This window comes from Plecotus auritus (genome assembly GCF_963455305.1).
Source record: "Plecotus auritus genome assembly, chromosome: 2".
Classification (NCBI taxonomy): domain Eukaryota; kingdom Metazoa; phylum Chordata; class Mammalia; order Chiroptera; family Vespertilionidae; genus Plecotus; species Plecotus auritus.
Window position 1 is genome coordinate 14,267,193 of NC_137771.1, and position 23,663 is coordinate 14,290,855.

Below are 23,663 nucleotides of genomic sequence, written 5' to 3' on the forward strand. Positions count from 1 at the left end.
ATGTAGAGCACTTAGCTTCATGTAATGTAACAGTAAAAGGAACGCTTTATTTGGTAGAGATATCCAGAGAATTATATGAGCTTTAATACGCTTTTAAATTTTTTTTTCTAAATAGTATATCTCTCAAGTGTGACCTATAACCAGCTGCCCATCCATGAACAAACTGTTGGTTACCACTATGGGTTGAGGTAAATAGCTGACTCCAGAACATAAATAAACGACATTATTAACCACGCTGTTAGTTCAGATGATGACTTTTTTTTTGTAGCAAGACTTTCTCATTGAAGGAAGCAATGTGTTAATTTAGGTTCTGGCATACACCCCTAGTGAGGGGACTCAAAACTGCCCTGGCCAGTGTGATCATGCATCAAAGGGTCTCGGGTTCGATTTCTGGTCAAGGGCACATATCTGGGTTGTAGGCTCACCAGGATCAGCCCTTTGAGTAGCACTGTAGTAAACGGCTGTTAAGCAGCTATGTGGTTTTCAGCATGCTGTTTTTTCAAGTGAAATTTGTAGTTCTCATTCAACTCTGATCTTTATAGGATTTTTCTAAGTTGGTATGTTTCTATTTGGTGCAGTAGCCAAGTAGTAAGGGAGATTGATTAAGCATTCTCAAATTTGGGGAAAAGTTATTTGCAGCGTTGAGTTCCACTAGCCTTAAGGTAGTTAGTTAAACCTAAGAAGGGATGTTAATGTTTCTGTATCTTACTGTTCCCAGTAGTCTAGCTCTGAGTATGAATGGACAACTGTTGACAAGAAGACTTGGTTTTTAGTTTATAGGACAAGGGCTAAGAGCTTATAGTTCCATTAATTTGTGCTGATAATTACATTTATGCTTCATGGCTTTAGAAATCTAAGGAGTTGGTAGGTGAGTTGCTTCATTCTCCCATTTTGCAGGGGATGAATCTAAAGCTCAAACGTGTGTTTGCCTATGGTCATTACCTAAGTCAATAAGTTGTAGAACCAGAATTCACTGCTTGGGGTCCCAGCTCAAATTCTCATTCTTGTGCTATGCCTGGTTGATATTTCGGGGAAGGTGGGGACATGGGTAAGTGGATGCAACTCTAATGGCCTGTGTGACTGCATCAGCTGGGTCTCCTTTTCTGAGAGCCTTCTTAACAGTTACTTTAAGAAGACAGCATAGTCCAGCTAGATGAACATTCACCCAGCTATTGATTTTTCTTTAGTAAACTGCCTAACAAAGTGGGGTGTGTTCCTTCATTATTTATGGACACCCTCAGAAAAAAAAAGAGGATGATTTGATGGTTCTGTAGTTAGTACATAAAAATAAATTCTTATCAGCCCTAACCAGTTTGGCTCAGTGGATAGAGCATCGGCCTGCGGACTCAAGGGTCCCAGGTTCGATTCTGGTCAAGGGCATGTACCTTGGTTGCGGGCACATACCCGGTGGGGAGTGTGCAGGAGGCAGCTGATCGATATTTCTCTCTCATCGATGTTTCTAACTCTCTATCTCTCTCCCTTCCTCTCTGTAAAAAAATCAATAAAAAAATATATTTAAAAAAAATAAATTCTTATCTTCTACAAGGCCAGCGTTAACTCAGAATTAGAAATATCCCTTGCAATATTGTCTTAAGGACATCTCACATATTCAGACATTTTGCTGTTTATAGGGAAAATTACATAGCAAGTATTTTTGTTTTGTTACCTTGTTGTTTGAATCACAAGAATCCCTAACAGAGTTTACTTCTCTGTTCTCTCTGGTCCTGCACTGACAGCTAGAGCAGTGAGTTGTATTGGTTTTGACAGGAAAAGCATATTTTATGGCTCTGGGTACTAGAGCAAGGGTTTCCCTCTGGTTCTAACACAAGATACTATATCCCTGTAAATAGAAGTTTCTATTAGCAGCTGCCCTCAGATCGACTGATGATGGAATTATACTCTGAACTGTACTTTAATCAGCTTTAAGTGGATGTGGACAGGGTTGGGAAATAGGATAATAATTCAGGAACGTTTTGGGAGTCACAAGTGAAGGGACTCAAAACATGATTGTTGCCCTGGCCAGTGTGATTACACACCAGACCATCTCAGGTTTGATTCCTGGCATATATCTGGGTTGCAGGTTTGATCCCTGGCCTTTGTTGGGGTGTGTATGGAAGACAACTAATCGATGTATCTCTCTCACATAGATGTTTCTCTCTGCCTCCTTTCTACTCTCTCTAAAAACCCATGGGAAAAAATATCCTCGGGTGAGGATTAACAAAAAAACAACAACCACACAAACATGGATTGTTGGGGAAGATGGGGGAAATGACTGAATGTTTTCTGCATCTCCTGTACACCAGCCGGTAACTTGGGGGCTTTAGATTCTAGTTTTGTTTTGGCTTCTTTTGAGTAATGAAAAGGTATCTTAATCAAATTCCTGCAGTGCTGTAACACTCTGCATCACAATGGAACAGAGTTAGAGTTATTGCCAAGTTGAGATCCAGAGACTCAGAAACTACTTGGAAAAACATATACTGCACTGGTTTTCTTTAATGGCTCAACTATTACAAGGAAGAAAGAGAATACTAGAAAGATAACAGGTGTCCGTCTTTTACAAAAACCATTAACTGGGTGTACTCAGTACCTACCATAAGGTAGCCAGTTTTCACTTGTGTTCGTTCATATAGAGGGTGCTTAAATGATAATACTTTTGACACAGGCCTGTTGGCCTTTTCAGTTTTCATCTTCCTTTGTGGAATTCGGTGTCTTTAAGGTATTCTTTTTCTACCCTTTAAAATCATGACTGCCAATCCCTGCTTTTTATAAATGTAAAAATCTCCTGCCTTCCTTTAATGTTCCTGAAGTTGCAAAATAGGTATTTCCCCCTAAAATATAGTTATAATACTGACTTTTCTTTTCCAAACTATGCTAATTTATTCATTTAATAGGACTTTCCTGAGTGCCTCTACTGTATGCTATAATTGCTAGGGTAGCCCTTAGACACATTGTGGGTACCTTCTCCACATGGCCTAGTCACTGCTTTAGGGAAGTCCAATATTTGCATAATCTAAAAAAAATCTCTTTGAGTTTAAAGATAACAGCCTTCATTTATAGAATTACATTAAACTTTTGGATTGGGGATATACTTGTACTGATTCTCCCTTTAGGAATAATAGCTATATCTCGTTTTCCTTAGCTATTTGGGAACCTGAATTAGAGACTGTTCAGATGTAAATTTCTTCTTCTAGGTTTTACCAAAAGAAGCAATCTAAATCTTTGTCTTATTATAATTCTAGAAGTGCCTGGAGGTGGAGATTGACTGTGGCCTCTGTTGGCCAGGTTTGGCCATTACAGCTTTTTTCAATGTGTTACTCTTTTTAAGGATTTTTCTGGCTAAATCTCAGAACTTCCTGTACCCAGAACCAAGGTGCAGTCAACTCCATTCTGCTTTGCTGCTTCAGAACTTCTGCAGACTGGAATGAGATCATGTTTTTGTAGACCTAAAGAGTTTGTGATGGTAGATTGCAACCAGAGGTAGAACTAAGGAGAGTGTCCTTTTTTTGAGATAACTTCTTGCAGGATCAGGGACCTTGTCCAGAAAGTTGCTTGGCTCTTCCTAAATTTATTCTGCATGGGCTAGATCAGGGGTGGGCAAGCTCTTTGACTCCAGGGCCACAATGGGTTCTTAAACTGGACCGGAGGGCCGGAACAAAAGCATGGATGGAGTGTTTGTGTGAACTAATATAAATTCAAAGTAAACATCATTACATAAAAGGGTACGGTCTTTTTTTTTATTATTATTTCAATAGTTTTATTCATTTCAAACATTTTAACAAGAAGAATGTAAACACTAATTATTATAATTTGAAACTTCAAAAAAATGGAGGAATCATAGCACAATAACATACCTTATATTGAAGATGGCAAAGGCAAAATAAAATTGCCTAACAAAGGAAAGGTACAAAAGCCTTTCAAATTAAACTTAAATATAATAAAATAATTTAAAACTAAAACAAATAGAAAAGAACAAAATGTGTAAACAGTAAATTAAACATTTTCTTTAAGTGCAACTTCCAAATTATGCCCAGGACGTAGATGTAGATGGCAGTGTAGACTGGGTTGAAAGGTTTTTGGTCTTTAAAACATCAACTTCAGTGGGAGCAGTGTTGTTGGTCTCCTTTTTAGCTAATGCTCTGATACTGTGCTCTCCAGGGGCGTGTCTCCCTACATCACCACGATAACGTGTCTAGCATTCCCAGGGTGATGTCGGGGGACGCGTCCGCGGGCATTACAAGGAGCCTCTGGAAGATTGAGAGGTTGTTCCTTCTACTGAATGGGCGGATTTATTCACTCAGAAGAAGGAGCTGCGGCCGTGTTTCCCGACGTTGCCATGTTAACACTGCTGCTGGTGAAGGAGCAGAGGGGAGAGCAAGAGAACCCTCCGCTCTTTCGGCTCCGCGGGCCGGATAGAACAGCCGAACGGGCTGGATCCAGCCCGCGGGCCGTAGTTTGCCCACGGCTGGGCTAGATGCATAGGCTGTCCCTCCCTCAGCCACATTCAGGAAAGTTCCATATAATCTACAGGACCAAAACAATCAGAATTGTACCTATTTAGAGCAATGAGACTCACCAGATGTTCCTAGTCTTAAAGAAACTGTTTATCTGGAGCTTTTCATCGGGAAATAAATGGCTTTGACAAGTCATATCAAAATCTGTTTCAAATGATAACTTTTGTTTAATTCTTGACTAGAAAACTATATCAAAGGTTCTTTCAGAAAAAACTGCTTGCTTCTTAGTTTGGTTAATATGTTCTTGCTGTGTTGTAACATAGAAATCCAGCTGTGTCTAACACAGAGCCTAACTCTTTGCAATCATTTGTTGAGTTCTTTTTCAAGGTGCAATTTAAGAACCTGGAATAGAATGGTCAGGTAAAACTAAAATTATTGCATTTTGTGTTTCACAATAATTTGTGGAATTAAGATAGTACAACAATTCTCACCAAAAGGAACAGGTATTTCTTTAGGGGGTGCTTAAAGGTTGTCATTTGCAAAAGTTCTTTTCATTGTCTAGCTATGTCAAGTAGAGCATATCTAAGCTAGCTTAATTTTAGAAACAGATTCAGAATTTAACTATATCAACAACACCTTTTGATTTTCACCCAATCAGTGTTGATTAATGGACAAGTATTTTATTTACTATTTTTCAAATATTCCTTTAATTTCAAAGTGGAATTCTAAGTTAATGGAAAAAACATTCCGGTTTCAAAGCTATCCCTGATCTCACTGGCAACACTCCCATAACTGTTTAGGCAGAAACTGGCTGGGGCCTGACTGCTGGCTGTTCCTTAGAGTCTCCTCAGTGGAGTCTCCAGTTAGATGGTGTACCGGAGATGCAGTCATGTGGTCCTGACGTCAGTCAGACATGGCAGTGACCTTTGGTTTGGTTTTTGTTTGTTTGTTTGTTGTTGTTCTTGTTACTGTTCTGTGTTTCTTTTTCTCTTTTATTACGTTTGCTTTATTCCTCACTGCTTTCTGATACCATCTCCCTTCACCACCACCCTCCTCTCCACACTGGCTTTCTTTTGTTTATTTCTATGCCTTGACTTTCCCATTTTGGTCTCTGTACAGTCTGTCCCTTATTTCTCTGGTGGTTGCAGCTTCTGAGCTAACAATGCTTTTGTCATGCTATGTGTTTAAAGCCTTGATTTTACTGCTGTCGTAAAAATGAATCTTGACGTGGCTATTGGGCTGTTATTTACAGTTTATTTCTCTCTCTGCTGCACTGGTTAAAAGGACACTGTCAAGGTATTTTTTTTCATGATTTTTCAAGTCATTTCCTCACTGTTTATAATAACCCATTAAAAGCTTGAAACTTAAATCTTTCCCTTCCAAAGGTCCTCTCCATCATACATTCACACTGGTTTGTTGTTGCAGATTTGCGCCTATATGTTGGGCTGGTGCCATTTGAGTTTTTGTCATTGAAAGCGCATGTAAAAAGTTAGGTTTTTTGTGGGGGGAGTGGGTGGACTAAAGGGGAAAGTGTAATGAATCAAGTGGGCTGCTTAGCAAAGAGGGAAGAAACAAAAGGTCAAATTTGGTCCCTTTAACCTTGACAGTGTCCCTTTAAATATTTCTCTACCACACACCTTGGGCCCCAATTACTGAGCCTGAGTGCTGCGTATTTTTCAGTATGAACTTCCCTATGTGACTGTCAGCCTCACTGCAAAGATTAAAGCTTGTCTGAAGCAAGCCATCCAGTCGACACTGGAAGAGCTTTAATCTGCACCATTTGCTCACTTGTGTATCGGCACATTCTGCCCTGTTGCAGAGGCATATGTGATCTGATCCCTCTTGCTGCTACAGCATTCCCTTACTAGACATTTTAGAAGCCACACAGAAATGTCACCTTTTTCTACTCCAGGAAAAACAGTCTTACACATTGCATCTATAATCTTTTAAGATCGCATAACTGTACTAGTAGATATCAGTTGAAAATGTAATTGTTTCCTTTTTTAAAGTTGCACCAAATTTAGAGTTTATAGAACCATATTTTGTAGCATCATTGCATGAATTACACTGAGCAAAATTTCAGCATTGCTTTGAGTTGCTCTATATATGACCATCACATTAGTGAGGAAAAGTAACTAATGAGAAAGTAAATGGAATTCCTGACAAAATGGTCTCTTCCATTAGCTCTGAGAGCCATGTAATCAGAACAAGTAGGGTTGTCACCAAGAGCTCCTTTCTTTGGGCATGGAGTTGAATAGGAGGTCAGATGTGTCTGAATCCTAGGTACCACCCTGCTATATAATGGCACCAAGTATCCAAAGCCCGATTCTCTGCCTTATTTCTCAGTATAAACCAGAAGATTCTCAGGGGTTGACATTTCTTAGGCTAATGAGGACTCTAATTCATAGAGATTTCTTGATCCCTTCTGTGTGGTCTTTTGGAACTTGATGCTTTAAAACATGCTTTTGATTGAATCACTTATGGTGTCTGTCACATTTACAGTTTCAAAGGACAGTTGCAGTCCTTTTCCCTTTTTTCTTTTTTTTGGTGCAGATTGTATTTCTTGCCACATTCTTTTTGCCTCCCCCTGGCTTATGTGGACTTATTTGGGTGACTTACCAGTGAAGGGGCAGAGGCTTGTGCTTCAAAAATCATCTGTTTAATTGGGAAGGGCAAAAACTAAGTAGTTTCAACAAAGAGATAGGGTCTTACTGTGATGATCTTATGCACAATCATTTATCTCTGGTTGTAAAAGATCACTTCTCCCCTGCCTTAGTGTTCCTTAGACCTTTAATTTTTGTTTTCTTGTTACCAATTTTAGGTTGTCTGTAAAGTAAAATTCATAATTTAAATTCCACTTCCCAGTTGATGCCCCGCTTATTATGGCAAGAGATGCTTACATTAGATGTGCTTTTTCTCTCGCTGCTGTCATGAAATCAGCAATGGAATTGCAGATGTTTACTTTGGGGCTGAATTAAGTAGTAGTCACAGAGGTATGTGTCTCCACCAACTGATGGCAGGGCCTGGGAGCATGGTCTTGCAGCTTGATGACCTGCTCTGCAGTCTGTTCCCTTCCTCCACCATAGCGAGCCAGACCTGGTACTTCGGTCACTCATAATCTGAGCTTTGGACATTCAACTCTGAACTTAATTGGTGCCTTAAAAACACTATTCCTCTGCAAATTAATAGCTTATTAATTGCCATGAACTTCACTTCTCTCTTTCCTACTCCCACCTTAACCTCTTCTTTGAGGGGAGGAGGTACCTCAGGCTTCTTATTTGTCCATCTTGCCCTTTTGCTGGAAGGTCCTCAGGTGTATTGACACAGTTTTTGTTCTCTGGGCCTTTTCTAGCTATTGTTTGCATGTCAGCCCAGCTTATCTCAGTGCATGCTGGCGCCACATAACGTCAGTTAGCATCAGCGTGAATCCTGGGGCTGTTATTAGAGATAGAGTCCCAGGTCTGGGGGCAATATTGGGAGAACAGGAGAGTATCAGTGCCAAAAACATCTCATATCTCATTTAATAGAATTTACCACTTCATAGAAAGGAAGTTTAAATCATTGTCCTCAAAGGTTTCCCCTTTGAGAAACCTTGTAATCTGTACAGCATTTGTGTTTTCATGGGTAGTTATTTATGTTTAGTATTATAAGGACCAACTCTGCTATACTTCGGATTTTCAGGTTCCTAAAGAGAAAGATGAAATGGTAGAACAAGAGTTTAACCGGTTGCTAGAAGCTACATCTTACCTTAGTCATCAACTAGACTTCAATGTCCTCAATAATAAGCCTGTGTCCCTTGGCCAGGCATTGGAAGTTGTTATTCAGTAAGTACTTCAATACTGCTTATTGTCTAGTGATTTCCATTTAGAGGTTTGCTATTTTTGTTTTAAGTTTTCCATCAAGTCTTATTTGAGCTAATTGTTGCTTATTTTCATGTGAAATAGTTAATTCTAAAAGTAAAACCATTTAAAATAATTACATGATACGTAAGACCCTTCTAAATTCTAAAATTCACTTTTATGGCACTAAACTGTATTTAACATAGCCTAGAAAATAATTTGTCCCCAGTCAACTTTCTTGTTCCAGAGTACTAGAAATATCAGTGGGCCTTGATACTCTTAAATGTTTTTGATGGATACCGGTCTTACGTTGCATAGCTGACTGTGTGACCAGAGCATACGAATTGTCTCTCTTAGGTTACAAGAAAAGCATGTTAAAGATGAGCAGATTGAACATTGGAAGAAGATAGTGAAAACTCAGGAGGAATTGAAAGAGCTTCTTAATAAGGTGAAATTCTGTTTTATTTTTTCATAGCTGAAGGTACATTAGTAGGAAAGAAAAAGCCTTTTAGAAATTTTAAAAGTACCGGGGCTCACTGATTACTCTTAAGAAAAAATGACTAGCAAAAGGCACTGTTTTATCTGTCACTCTTCAGTGCAGCTTTACTGGTAAATTGGCTGTTTTAAAGTTGACCCAGTGCCCTCTGCTGAATTCTAGGATGGGAGGGAAATCAGCTGACCTGAGGTCAGATTTCCACTGATGACAACAGGTCAGCAGCCAAGACCATATTCTTTGCCATAATTACTTCACTTGTGCCAAATAGTAGATCTATTGAGGGCTCTCTACCACCACCCTCCAGACTAGGAAACTGTTTGTTTGTCCTCATCCTGTTAGCTGCAAACATAATACCAGCTTAGGGAGAAAATGTGAAGTGGGACAGCTCCTGTGGGAGTTGTCATGCAAAACCAGGGAGCATCTTGTGACTAGACTCTTGCCTCACTCTCACTGTGCCTCATTTCTTCATCCTGTCAGGTGAAGATGTCTCTGGCACTCCTTATTCAGGATGGTGGTACGGATGAAGTGAGATGAGTGGCCAGAGAATGGCCAGCTGTGGGGTTCCTCATCTCAAGCTTTAACCATCCCCCTAGTCCTCTGTAGTACCATCAGAAACCTGACCAGACCAATCCTGGGAATGGTTCTTTCAGTCGCTTTGTGTGATAACTTGACCTTTTATATATTAAAAAAACAAAAACAAATCATGGCCATTGGTTTCCAAAACAACAAGTTTAAGCTACATTATAGTACTTTGTTTTTCCTGGAAATTAATTTGTACATGTGTGTGTATATAATATTTTTTTAAATTAACTCCTAGTTCTGCCATGTGTTCTGGAAGACAGAAGCGGTCTATCTCACTTACCTTATAGTGATGTGATATCTCTGTGTTGAGCCATATAGGGTTTTTTTCCTGTTCTAAAATACCATGATATAGAAGAGGCATTTAAGAATTCCAAGGACCTGTGTTGGTATAATAGCAGTTTAGGTGGAGTTGCCAAAGCACGTGATTTAGAGACGAATGACATCACTACCTGGAATGGTAAATTTTGATTTTTCCCTCTTAGATGGTAAATTTGAAAGAGAAAATTAAAGAGCTCCATCAGCAATACAAAGAAGCATCTGAAGTCAAGCCACCCAGAGATATCACTGCTGAGTTCTTAGTGAAGAGCAAACACAGGGATCTGACTGCCCTGTGCAAGGTGTGGTATACATACATATATGCCCAGTTGGTTTTATTTGAAATCCTAAGAAATAGTGTAGATCTGAGAAACTGGAAAAGATCCAGTAGCCAATCACAGGTACCTATAATGCGAAGAGGGTTTGGTACACAGGAGCATTGGGGACTTAATGGGTTAGTTTGGTTTGAGATCTACTTTTTCTGCAGAATTCCTACTTTTATTTTCACAATCTCATCCTTTAGCTTACTTACATGTCATTTTAGCCCTTTGGTATAGTTTATCTTTAGAATAATGATAATGAACATGGACTCCAGAGTCATTTGGAGTCAAATTATCTGATTGAAATCCATAACTTAGTATCTTCTAGCCAGGAGACCTTAGGCTCCTTAATCACCTCATCTGTTACATGGTATTAATACTAACTCACTTATTAGGAGATCCAAAGCACTTACTCGGTGCTAGGAATGTGGTAAATGCACAGGAAGTGGTAGTTGCTATACCTTCCCACCTCCGATCTTAATTTCAGGCTCACATTATAATTTGTCTCCAAGAATAACGAGCCCTGACCCAGCCTTCAGCTGAGACACTTATGGATATAACGTGGGCCATGGATGTGGTTCAGACCTTACATTTTGTGGTATAAATAACTAGGTTAGTCTCTGACACATTTAGATCAACTGGTTCTCTTCATTCTATCAGGAATATGATGAGTTAGCTGAAACACAAGGAAAACTAGAAGAAAAACTTCAAGAATTGGAAGCCAATCCCCCAAGGTAAGAAAAAAAACCAAAACACTGACGTTCAGAAGGCTAGGGTTTGCTGTTAGATTTAGAGGGAAAATTATAAAGCACCATGGTTTTATTTATGTTAAGTGAATGGATTGTAAATTGTTTAATAAATGTAAGCTATTTGTGCATGTGGACTACAGATTACCCTTAAACAACACAGGTTTGAACTGCTCAGGTCACTTACATGTGGACATTTTTCAGTATATAATATTGGAAAATTCTTTTGGAGATTTACAACAATTTGAAAAAAAAACGTGCAGACAACTGCGTAGCCTAGAACTCTAGAAAAAGAAAAAGTTAGATATGTCATCATTGCATAAAATTTATGTACGTATTTTCCTTTCTCTGGCTTGCTTTATTATAAGAACACAGCATATAATACATATAACATACAAATATGTGTTAATTGATTATCTTATCAGTGAAGCTTTTTGTCAACAGTAGGCTATTGGTAGTTAAGTTTTGGGAGAATCAAAAGCTATCCCCGGATGATATTTGGGGGTGGGGATCGGTGCCCTTAACCCAGAGTTGTTCAATGGTCAGCTATGCTTCTCAGGTTCCTAAATCCCCTAGTCTTATGCTTTAATGTGTAAGAAAGTCCTAGATACTTAAATACATTGTTTTTGAAGATAGCCTTCATAAAATCTGATATATGTATTTGAATGAAAGTGTAGTCAATGAGCCCTAACCGGTTTGGCTCAGTGGATAGAGCGTCGGCCTGCGGACTGAAGGGTCCCGGGTTCGATTCCGGCCAAGGGCATGTACCTTGGTTGCGGGCACATCCCCAGTCGAGGGTATGCAGGAGCCAGCTGATCGATGTTTCTCTCTCATCGATGTTTCTAACTCTCTATCCCTCCCCCTTCCTCTCTGTAAAAAATCAATAAAATATATTTTAAAAAAAAGAAAGTGTAGTCAATGAAAATTGTCTTCCTTGATTGGCATAGAAGGTGGTGTTGCTTCAAATTCCCATAATTCTGGGGAATAGGAAAGTATTACACTTTATTTCCATTGGCTTTTGACAGTGAATACTTGAATGCTGATACTGTGCTCCATATTGCACCTGGCCTCCACATGTATCTGTTCTGTTCTGCAGTCAGGGATGCTACCCATTCTTGCCAAAAAGTCCATGCTTTAAAATAAAAAACAAATTTTTACAACAGATATGCTTTTATAATGCAACCATAAAAAGAAGACTTTCTTTTTCTTTTTCTTTTTTTTTTTTTTTCAGGCAAATGAGACCTAATTATAATTTGCTTTATGTAGTAAGCTTGGCACTGCTCCAGGTACCAGGAATAAAGGGGTTAATAAGACAGCTCAGGTCCTACTTTTTGACTTAGAATTTTTTCACATAAAGCACAGTCCCAGGTTTAGATTGTCACACAGTTACTGAGATCATCCACATCCGCCTACTGAGCATAATAGTAAAGTCCTTTAATAACCTTGCACTCCTTTGTTCTCATTTTGCAGTGATGTATACCTCTCGTCAAGAGACAGACAGATACTTGATTGGCATTTTGCAAATCTTGAATTTGCTAATGCCACACCTCTTTCTACACTCTCCCTTAAACATTGGGATCAGGTAAAATTCCTTTATCATTTATTTTTTGCACATGTCTTGGAGAGGGTTCTTAAAAGAAACTGTTCATTTGTGTGTTTTTATACAGCTTTATAAAGGAAGATAATTTACATACAATAAAACTCATCTATTTTAAGTGAGCAAGTTTGGTTTTACCAAACTTACATAGTCAAGAATAGAACATTTTCACCATCCTCTTGCCCCTTTGCAGTTACTCCCCAGCCCTCCTGCTCCTGGCTCTATGCAACCACCTATTTGCTTTGTCACTATAATTTTGCTTTTCCTATAATTACATATAAATTGAGCTATACAGTATAATAATCATGCAGTATACAGCCTTTTGTGTGTGACTTCTTTTACTTAGCAAAGTTTTTGTGTATATCAGTGGTTTGTTCCTTTTTATTGTTTGTTACTATTCCATTGTATGGATACTAGAGGCCTGGTGCACAGATTTTGGGTGGGGGAGGTCCCCTTAGCCCAGCCTGCACCCTCTCCAATCCGGGACCACTTGGGGGATGTCCGACTGCTGGTTTAGGCCTGATCCCGGGGATCTAATCCTGGTCTCACAATCCTGGACCACTGGCTCCTAACTGCTCACCTGCCTGCCTGCCTGGTCGCCCCTAACTGCCCCCCCCCCTGCCGGCCAGGTCGCCCCAACTGCCCCCTCCCTGCTGGCCTGGTCGCTCCTAACTGTCCCCCTCTCCCCCCGCCAGCCTGGTTGCCCCCAACTGCATCCCCCCGCACTGTCCTAATCACCCCTCACTGCTTCCCCCTCCAGCCTAATCGTCCCCAACTGCCCCCTCCCCCCCCCCACCGGCCTTGTCACCCCTCACGGCCCCCCCGCCAGTCTGGTTGCCCCACTCAGCCTGCTTGTTAAGTCATTTGGTCATCCCTCACTACCCCCCCCTGTAGGACTGGTCATAGGCAGCCATCTTATGAGGGTGTGATGGTCAATTTGCATATTACCTCTTTATTATATAGGATGCCACAGATTGTCTTTTCATTGGTACATTGATGGACATGTGGGTTGTTTCCATTTTGGCTATACATTATTGAAGCTGGTATGAACATTCATGTGTTTCTCTTGGATTAATAGGAGTGAAATTGCTGAATCTTATGGAAAGTTTTTATAAAGCTTTATAAGAAACTTCTAAACTGTTTTCCAAATTGCATTCACACCAGCAATGTATGGAAGTTCCAGTTGCTCCATATCATCACCAACGCTTGGTCCTGCCAGTTTAAAAATTTTAGCCATTCTAATGTTTCATTGTTGTTTTAATTTTTATTTCCCTGATGATTGGTGATCTGAAGCATCTTTTCACATACTTATTGGCCATGTGTATGTCAATTCTTTTATGAAAAGTTTATTCAGATCTTTTTTTCATTTAAAAAATCTGTCTTGTTAAATTGTGAGAGTTCATCATGTTTAAATTCTGGATACAATTTGTCAGATTTATGTTTTGCAAGTATTTTCTACAAGTCCTCAGCAGGCTTTCCTTCTTAATTTATAAACGGTATCTTTAAAAGAGCAAAAGTTTTAAATTTTATGAGTGTCCTATTTTATTAACTTTCAGGCTTTGTGTGTTTTGTAAAATCCTGAACATTTTTTGTCTAAACAAAGGTCGCAAAATTTTTCTCCAGTTTTCTTCATAAAGTTTTATGTTAGGTCTATGATCCATTTTAGTTCATTTTTGTGTATAGTGAGAGGTGAGGTTACAGCTCATATTTTTCCATGTGGTTATCTAATTAATTATTCTAGCACTGTCCTTTTCTTCACTTGTCTTGGCATCTTGTTGAAATCAGTTGACCATGTGTGAGTCTGTTCGTTTATCTATCCATATTCCACTTTCATATTGCCTTGATCCATATCTTGAAATCAGGTAATGTAAGTTCTCCAGCTTTGTTCTTTTTTAAAATTGTTTCTGGCTATTTTTTGGTCTGTATTTCCATAAACATTTTAGAATCAGTTTATCAATTTCTATTAAAAAATTAACTTCTGGGAGTTTGGGATTGCATTGAATCTATAGATCTAATTTAGAGTGATTATCATCTTCCTATTGACTTCTAGTCCTTGAGCTTGATAAAATATTTTGTCACATTATTCTTAAGTATTATAATGGTGATTTACTCTTGAATTGGTGAGAAGTCACAGGGCTTCTTAGATGCTGAATGGACCAATCTCTAAATCTGAGACTTTGGCCCGACTTAAGACTGTGTAGAAGTAAATATTACACTTCTGTTACATATTTTCATTATACATTTTCCTAGTAAGATGATTTTGACTTCTTAATCTTTAGATTATAACTTGGTATTCTTTAGTACTTGGATTACAGTGAGGATTGAACTTGTTAGTGGTAAAAATCTTGCAAAATTCCCAGTTTCTTTGTGGTTTTTCATGTAAAGACTAAATTAGACCTTCCTAATAACTCATTTATCATTTGGAGTTTCAATACGTATCTATTTGTAATTGTATTAAGTTTTTAAATGTGGGTGATTTGAACTGATCCATAGAGGAGCAGATGAGTCAGTCATTTAGTATTTTTGCTCTCAACCCAGTATTTTATCTAGTTCCTAAGAATTGTGACGCCGAAACCGGTTTGGCTCAGTGGATAGAGCGTCGGCCTGCGGACTGGAGGGTCCCGGGTTCGATTCCGGTCAAGGGCATGTACCTTGGTTGCGGGCACATCCCCAGTAGGGGGTGTGCAGGAGGCAGCTGATCGATGTTTCTCTCTCATCGATGTTTCTAGCTCTCTATCCCTCTCCCTTCCTCTCCGTAAAATACCAATAAAATATATTTAAAAAAAAAAAAAAAAGAATTGTGGTATGTTTTCCCCAGGAATCTCATGAAATCAGAAATACTAGCCTTCAAAAGTTTCTCTACAGCCAAAACCGGTTTGGCTCAGTGGATAGAGCGTCGGCCTGCGGACTAAAGGGTCCCAGGTTCGATTCCGGTCAAGGGCATGTACCTTGGTTGCGGGCACATCCCCAGTGGGGGGTGTGCAGGAGGCAGCTGATCGATGTTTCTCTCTCATCGATGTTTCTAGCTCTCTATCCCTCTCCCTTCCTCTCTGTAAAAAATCAATAAAATATATTTAAAAAAAAAAAAGTTTCTCTACATAGAAAAATTTTTAGTAAATTCAAAGAAATTAGATCATTTGGGTAATTCTTTCAGGCCAAATCTTGACTTCTTTACTATATAAATCATCTTGGGCCAATCTTTACAATCCTAGATTGCCTTCATCTGACTTTAGTTTAGGAAATCTTCCTCAACTTTAAAACATGTAAGTTTAAGGAATAAAAACGGATTTTGCTCTTGGGTAAAAGAAAACGTAATTAGGATGGTGAATCTGATATCCTACCAAGTCTGTAATACGTTAAAAAAAACAAACAAAAAAGGTACCTAGTTGTCTGAATTTACTGAATCAGCTTCCTTCCCTCTCCCACCCCCATGAATAGTCTAGACTTGATGATAAAACTTCCATCTAGCCCAGCTGTTGAGGCTGAGTGTTTGAATATAGACCCGTGCACCAATGGTTCGAATCCCAGTCAGGGCCTGTGCCTGGATTGTGGGGTTGACCCCCAGTAGGGGGTGTGCAGGAGGCAGCCAATCAGTGGTTCTCTCTCTCTCTCTCTCTCTCTCTCTCTCTCTCTCTCTCTCTCTCTCTCTCTCTCTCTCTTTCTCTCTCTCTCTCTCTCAAATCGGTAAAAACATTAAAACACACACACACACCTTTATCTAGGGGAAAATGAAACTGCCCTACTTTCACTGCCCAGAGATAGCCATTATGGACATTTGAGCATTTTTTTCTTCTCTCTTCAGTTTTCTGGGGCAGCTGTAGTTGAATATGGAGTAATTGGTGTGTTGTTGTTTTTTAAAAAACCCAACATATTTTTATCGATTTCAGAGACGAAAGGAGAGGGAGGGAGAGAGAGAGATAGAAACATCAGTGATGAGAGAGAACCATGGTTCATGGGTCAACATTTAACCATTAAGCTACACTGGATGGGCTGGAGTGATTGTTTTTAATTTCTGCGTTATATTGACAGTTTCCACAAGTTGGTGTGTTTAGCCTTATTTTACAGAACTCAGTATAAATAGCATAAATTAGATTTTAAAAGTGTGAAAATTTGTCCTTTTCTCTCCTCTTTAGGATGATGACTTTGAGTTTACTGGCAGCCACCTGACAGTGAGGAATGGCTACTCATGTGTGCCTGTGGCGTTAGCAGAAGGCCTAGATATTAAATTGAATACAGCAGTTCGACAGGTTCGTTACACAGCTTCAGGTATGTCGTTGCTTTACTGGTGAGACAGAGTACACGATGCTGATCTTTTGAGTTGGAACTATAGAAAAAGTATTAGGTCATTTCCTGATACATTATCTTATAAACTATGCCTCCTAAATTTTAAAATTTGCATTTACAAAAGAATTGAGCCCATAGAGCCTTTGGAGATTCTAACCCCATCATTGTATAAACCAGAAAATTGAGGCAAGTTTTACTTTACAAATTGTGCATGAATTAGTTGATATTATAATAACAGCCAGTGAGTTTGACTTTAATTTTGCTAAGTATATTCTTAAATTTCAGAACTTGGGCCCCTAGTCTCCAGTGGAACCCACCCTACATTTCATCTTGCAACAGGGTCTTTGGATCCATTCTGGCTTTTCCTGCTCAGGTGGGCTAGTGGCGCAGGCTGCTTTCTAGTTCTGGGAGCAGTCCTGCTAATAAGTTGACTCCTGATTGCCCTGATGACTGTGACTTTAGGCTCAGTGCTCATTATTGCTAGTTTGAGGTACATTTAATAAGGAGTGCAGAAAATCCATTGTCTACCCAACTTTGGAATTAATAATCTTGAACTCCTTATAGTAACTAGTCACTCCCCTCTCTGAGGGCCCTCATCACAAATGCAAACGTGGCCACTAATCTTGCCCTCCAGGGCCCCTTTTCTAGAGTTTTTGAGATCACCACAAATACTTTTTTTATAACTGCTGAAACCATTTTCCATTTAAATTTTCCCCTCAGAGGCAGCTTCTAGCTGATGATGTTGAAAAGATCTACCGCTTCATTTGCGCTGCAGATGAAGAATAGTGAGAATAGCTTTTCTTCATTTTCTCTAGTTCTGTGACCACAGAAAATGGGCATGGCCCTGGCTGGGTGGCTCAGTGGGTTGGAGCATCAAAGTTGTGGGTTCATTTCCCAGTGAGGGCACATACCTAGGTTGTGGTGGGTTCAATCCCTGGTCAGGGTGCTTACAGGATGCAACTGATGGATGTTTCTCTTCCCGTCCCTTTCCTTCTCTCCCACACTTCCTTCCTCTCTCTTTAAAACAAAAATCCTCAGGTGAGGATTTTAAAAAAAAGAAAGAAAATGGACATGTAATGAGATCTCATACTTATTTGAACTATTATTTATAGTTTTGAAGATACATAAATAGGCATTCAATGAAGAAAAACATCAAGCTCACATGAGAATAAATAAGATGAACCTACTTTCAGTGCCTTTTCTGTGGCCAGCTTTGAGCTCGTTCATGTTCTGGCAAGCTAAGCATCACAGTGCATTCCCAGGAATAGCAAGCTCCACGGTTCTGAGCCGCTTCCCTTGGGTCTGTGCCGCAAGCTTCTGCTATCATTCTTCTCTTTGTCCCTATGCACACGCACCTACCCACAGTTCTTGGTTCTCTTGGGACAGACATTTTACTCTGAATTTTGGTCTAAATTTACTTAACTTTAGTAAGTTATCAGGTCCTTTACTAGTCCAGGAGATCTCTGTATCAGGCAGGTAAGATAATACAGTAGTGAAGGTCAAGGACTCTGAAGATCAAGGACTCTGAGCATTAGGATTTGAATCCTGGCACTTATTACATGTGTTATTTCACTTCTGCATCAGTTTCTTTCTATAAATAGTGGATAGAACCGACTCCATAGACTTGTGTGAAGAATTAACTGGGATGGCATATAGAGCCTGCTGTACACTAAATGTTCCACACCCTCATCAATACCATCCTCCTCACCAGTAAAGTCTTTTCCCTCAAACCCCTGTAGGATGTGAAGTGATAGCTGTGAATACCCGCTCCACCAGCCAGACCTTTATTTACAAATGTGATGCGGTTCTCTGTACCCTCCCCTTGGGTGTGTTGAAGCAGCAGCCACCAGCTGTACAGTTTGTGCCACCTCTTCCCGAGTGGAAAACATCTGCAGTTCAAAGGATGGGATTTGGCAACCTTAACAAGGTAAACTGCCCTTGACACCTCTCTCGTGCCCACTGTACAAGTACCAGTCTAGCTGCCCTCCACTCGGACAGGAGAAGGATTTGCATTTTTATGTCTTGTTGTGCTCTCAATTCTGATACAGGGCGAGTCCTGTACATTCACTTCATTGCCTAATCATGCATAAAGTATCCTTGAGAACATAGTCTTCTGAGGTCACTTCACAAACCCAAGCCTGTAAAAAGAGAGCCCTAAATGTCATTCTAAGTAATAAATTTGTAATAAGGATTTCCAGACTTATAGTAAGAGTGTATTAGCCTGGCCGGCGTAGCTCAGTGGTTGAGTATCAACCTATGAACCAGGAGGACACAGTTCGATTCCTGATCAGGGCACATGCTTAGGTTGCAGGCTCGATCCTCAGTGTGGGGCGTGCAGGAGGCAGCCCATTGATAATTGACTCTCATCATTGATGTGTTTTTTTTCTCTTTCCCCTCTCCCTTCCTCTATGAAATTAGTAAAAATATTTTAAAAATTATTTTTAAAAAAGATTAGAAGAAATTTAAATAATGTCTGAAGAAAAAGTACTTATTTTTGAGGCATAGCTGTGCTTAAAGCCATATTCTGGGAGCCCTGTTGCCAGCTCATGTGCTGCTTCTTTGTGATAGGTGGTGTTGTGTTTTGACCGAGTGTTCTGGGATCCAAGTGTCAATTTGTTCGGGCATGTCGGCAGTACGACTGCTAGCAGGGGTGAGCTCTTCCTCTTCTGGAACCTCTATAAAGGTAACTGCTTTCTAGTTTCGATCTTTCTCATATCCTTAAAGGAATACAGAATTAGGAATATTCTCGTTTTTCTCAAATATGTATATGTATGTATTGATTTTTCATTAACTCTATAAGCAATTCCTGAAATCCCTTATAGATGCTGGGAATATGGGGAGGAAAAAAACCAAAAAACCTGCCTTTAAGGAGCCCACAACTAACTTGTGGGCGATAGAATGAGGAGGTAGGCAGTCTCAGAACAGGGCGGTAAGGAGATGGCATGGTGAAAGCCCAGAGCACTGCAAAAGAAAGCAGAAAGGGAAGGATCCGCCCGGCCAGCAGGGGTGAGCCCAGGGAGGCTTCCTGGAAGGGGAAATTTGTGTTCCTCATCCTTACACTTTTATATCTGACTTACCCCTGAATCTTTAATCACTTCCCTTAGAATGTATTTATGAAACTCCAGCTGTACTTCCTTCTGTACATATTTAGACTGCTCCTATTCCTATACAGAGCTTTAAAAAGAAAGTATATCTAGACTCTACCTCATTCCAGGAAAAGGATGTGGGACATGTACTGTGCAGCAGTATCAGTAGGCATGGCCTTGACAGTGTAGATACATCAGTTAACAGTTTCCGTCGCTCCTCACTGCCTCCTTCTGAAACATCCTCCACATGGCCAGGGCCACTAATCCAGAGGAGGCACTTTGTTCCCTGAGCACAGTGCTTTCCGACAACAGCCCAGTGCTCTTTTCCTTCCCCCATCCGGACTGTCAGGTCCTGCCAATGCTTGCTTCACCATCTCTCTCAGATCTACTTGCTCCTCTTCTTTCCGACTGCCCACCCCCAGTCCAGGCCACTCCCTACTCCTACCTTTTCCTCGTCTAGAACCTTTAAAGGGAACTGCTTTCTAGTTTTGCCAGCAGCCACTGTTTTCCCTGCTTCTGTCTTTTGAGGGCTTTCCATTATCGTGGCCATTACTAAGAAGGCCCGCATAACCCAGCCCTTCTCTACTTCTCATTGTTCATTCCTCCCAGCCCATCCTTACCCCTCCCCACTCTCTGGGCTCCAGACACCCTTGCTGCTCTCCTGGAATCCTGGATTGCACCACGCTGGTTTCTACTTCAGGGCCTTTGCCCTGAGATACTGTTCCTGGGGTGCTTTTGTTTTTCTTCTTCTCTTCCTTCCCAACACAGCTTACTCTACCCAGCCTTCAGGTCTTCACCTAAATGTCACTGTTTCAAAGAGGACTTACAAGATACACATACCTCCACTGCTTCAAATCTAAATTCTCGGTATTGTTTTCTCTGTATCCTGTGTTTTTCTTCATAGCTTCTATCACAGTTCATAATTATATATCTGTGATATTTGTCTGTTTGTCTGTGGAGTAGTCATTTATTGTCTTTATATCCCCAGCATCTACTACTGTGTTTATCCCTTAAGTCTCCTGCATATTCACCAAATGGATGAGTAAAGGTGGAGCTGTCTCCAGTGAGCAGGGCTAAGAATTCTCTCTCTCACCATAGGGATATTTGTTTTCTTTGTTAACAAGGTCTGAAATGCTATCTGAACTTCCACATTCTGCAGTTATAAACAGTGAAGTACATGAGTCACCACTGTAGTTTGCCAGCTCCCTTCTGGGGGTAGATTTCAAGTTACCTTTTCAGAAACAACTTGTCTCTAGCTGAGTGGTGCATGTCTATTGGTTGTCAGATTTCAGAGCACCAAGAATAATGGGCCCATTAAGGAGGTTCTTGAGAAAAGTCTGTAGGAAAACCCTGGAATTGTCCTTTCTGTTTCCCTAGCTCCAATACTATTGGCACTAGTGGCAGGAGAAGCTGCTGGCATCATGGAAAACATAAGTGATGATGTGATTGTAGGCCGATGCCTGGCCATTCTCAAAGGGATTTTTGGTAGCAGTGCAGTGCCCCAGGTAAGTTGAGTGGGGACAAGCGGGGATCTGGGATTTGGACAAAAGACACGTTTGACATATTCTCTTAAGTTGCTGCACAGGTACTTAGTCAGGAGTTTCAGCCAGAATTGAGAAGTGTGTATGGATTTACATGAATGCTAATGTTAAGTGTGGGATTCAGAGAGTTACTTGCTGCATTTGTCCGCTTGTCTGTCATCTTGGCTTTTGGACTCTTACCACCACCACACCCCACCTTTCAAAGTGGCCAGACTCCCCCAGGGAAGTCTTAAGAGAATCTTTTGGTACATTTTTCTATTCTTCAGACCCATTGAAACACTTATAGACCCTTGTTATTCCTTTGAAAGGAGGTATATTAATACTTCGTGTGAATTTGTAAGAGAGAATTTAATTTAGATCAAGTCCTTAGTAGGTCTCTGGATTCATAGACAAGAGTAAAACTTGGAGGCTTCCTTGCAGTCTGAAGGCATTCTGTGTTATATATTTTAAAGCATCAGCATTCACCACTTGGCTCTCATGTCTGTTTCCTCTTCAGCTCTCTCAGAACTTGTATCTCCACTCACCAATTTTTCCACCTTTTAGATATATTACTGGTTTGTCCTTGGTGTCCAGTAGTAACTTCTGCCCATGGTATTTTCTTTAGCCCAAGGAAACTGTGGTGTCTCGCTGGCGTGCTGATCCCTGGGCCCGGGGCTCCTATTCCTATGTGGCTGCAGGATCATCTGGGAATGACTATGATTTAATGGCTCAGCCAATCACTCCTGGCCCCTCAATTCCAGGTGCCCCACAGGTGAGAAACTAACAAACTGTATCTGGGCTTATTTGGGAAGAGGCCAGTATCCCAGGTTCTTAGTGTAAAAATGCCACTGATTGTTACAGATTTAGTCACTCGGTCTTGGACCCTTTCAAATAACCTAGAGCAGAGGAAAAGGGAGGAGCAGTATCTTGTGTGTCAGATTTCTCACATTTTGGCTTTGTTAAATCTAAACCGCCTGTATTCAGATTTTTGTCCCTATGAAACGAAATAAAAAAATTTTTTAATTGCACCGCATTTTGTAATGGTTCATAGGATTGTTGCAGGCTCCCAATCACTTAGGGATCTCCAGGGGATGCCCCTGAGAAATAATTTTGGGCCCTTGCCTAGATGATGCCTGACCCTGCTCCAAAAAGTAGTGTTCTCAGGACCCTGCGCTAAGGAAGACCTGCCCTGAGTGAGAACAAATGCTGTGTGCTCTATGGTTCAGGGCAGTCACCCCCACCTCCAGTAGGTCCTACATGAGGCAAAGTCAGCTTTAGAACCGGGCGTCCCCGGAGTTAAACTGGAACGTAAGAACAGGTGCAATTAAGTGTCACTCTGGAACTAAGACTGGGCTGAGTTTTGTTGTCCCCTCCTAGTTCTGTCAGTTCTAAGGAAACGCCTGCTCCTAAGGGAGGAGACCCTTTTTGGTAGAATGATGGGCTAGTGATTTGGGGGTGGCTGAGTTCAGCTTCAAAGGCCAACAGAAATTTGGAAGTTTTAACACAGTAACAAAGGTATGTTTGCAACGTGCTGATTTCCTCTTAACTTTTTTCCTGAAATAGCCAATTCCACGACTCTTCTTTGCTGGAGAACACACAATCCGTAACTACCCAGCCACCGTCCACGGTGCTCTGCTGAGTGGCCTCCGAGAAGCAGGAAGGATTGCAGACCAATTCTTGGGAGCCATGTACACTCTGCCTCGCCAGGCCACACCAGGTGTCCCTGCACAGCAGTCCCCAAGCATTTGAAACAAATGTGTCCTAAGGGAAGAGCCGACATGTGTGTCTTTTGCTGTGTAAGCAAAGTTCTTCTAGCAATAGTAGATTCCTGAGAAACCTGCCCTGGCTTTTGGGCTTCGGTCAGTGGCCCAAGTTCAGGATGATCAGGTGGCCAAGGAGGTTGTCTCCTTTGAGTGATTTGGAGCCAGGGATGAAGGCACTTGTCCATTTATAGTGTGAAAGTGTGTCTTCCTCAAGACTGAGGCAAGCAAGTGCTATGAGAGAACATCTTAGTCTCTTGGTGTGTGGTATTTTTTTTTTATATTTTGAGAATAAAACTTCATATAAAATTAGTCCTTTTTTATTTGTTTTCCCTTAGGGTTAGAGCCGTATACAAGACAGGAGTGTTACTCCATTGGAGATGTTCATTTTATCTGTGTTTACATAAGGAGGATGTTTATGTAAAGGAGAAAAAGGATTTGGTCAGATTATAGGGTTAAGGGGCTCCTAAGAATAATGGGCTTCCTGGTCTGTGAGGCTAGATTTCCCTGCTGGAGTTGGAGGGTGACCATGTGCCAAACGCATGAGCATATGGAGAGTGGGAAACTGAATTCTCAAGATAAAAACCAAGACAACACAAGGTTTGGGTAGGCCTCCGACCATCCTTGCTTTGTTCTCCAGATTCCCGCCGTGGGCATGTGTCCCTGC

The 23,663-nt window shown here is 40.6% G+C and overlaps 1 protein-coding gene across 3 annotated transcripts in view; it reads left to right on the forward strand.

The window, feature by feature from the left end:
* KDM1A (lysine demethylase 1A) overlaps positions 1-23,309 on the forward strand; it is a 68,034-nt gene extending 44,725 nt beyond the window's left edge. For all 3 annotated transcript variants that reach the window (XM_080655678.1, XM_080655679.1, XM_080655680.1), the window contains 11 exons: positions 8,133-8,275; positions 8,648-8,738; positions 9,851-9,985; positions 10,664-10,737; positions 12,220-12,331; positions 16,480-16,612; positions 18,370-18,557; positions 19,199-19,313; positions 21,094-21,221; positions 21,862-22,008; positions 22,800-23,309. In XM_080655678.1, the coding sequence (XP_080511804.1) occupies positions 8,133-8,275; positions 8,648-8,738; positions 9,851-9,985; positions 10,664-10,737; positions 12,220-12,331; positions 16,480-16,612; positions 18,370-18,557; positions 19,199-19,313; positions 21,094-21,221; positions 21,862-22,008; positions 22,800-22,985 (1,452 nt within the window). In that variant the 3' untranslated portion in view covers positions 22,986-23,309. The remainder of the gene's footprint in view (positions 1-8,132; positions 8,276-8,647; positions 8,739-9,850; positions 9,986-10,663; positions 10,738-12,219; positions 12,332-16,479; positions 16,613-18,369; positions 18,558-19,198; positions 19,314-21,093; positions 21,222-21,861; positions 22,009-22,799) is intronic.
* Positions 23,310-23,663: the final 354 nt, after the last annotated feature.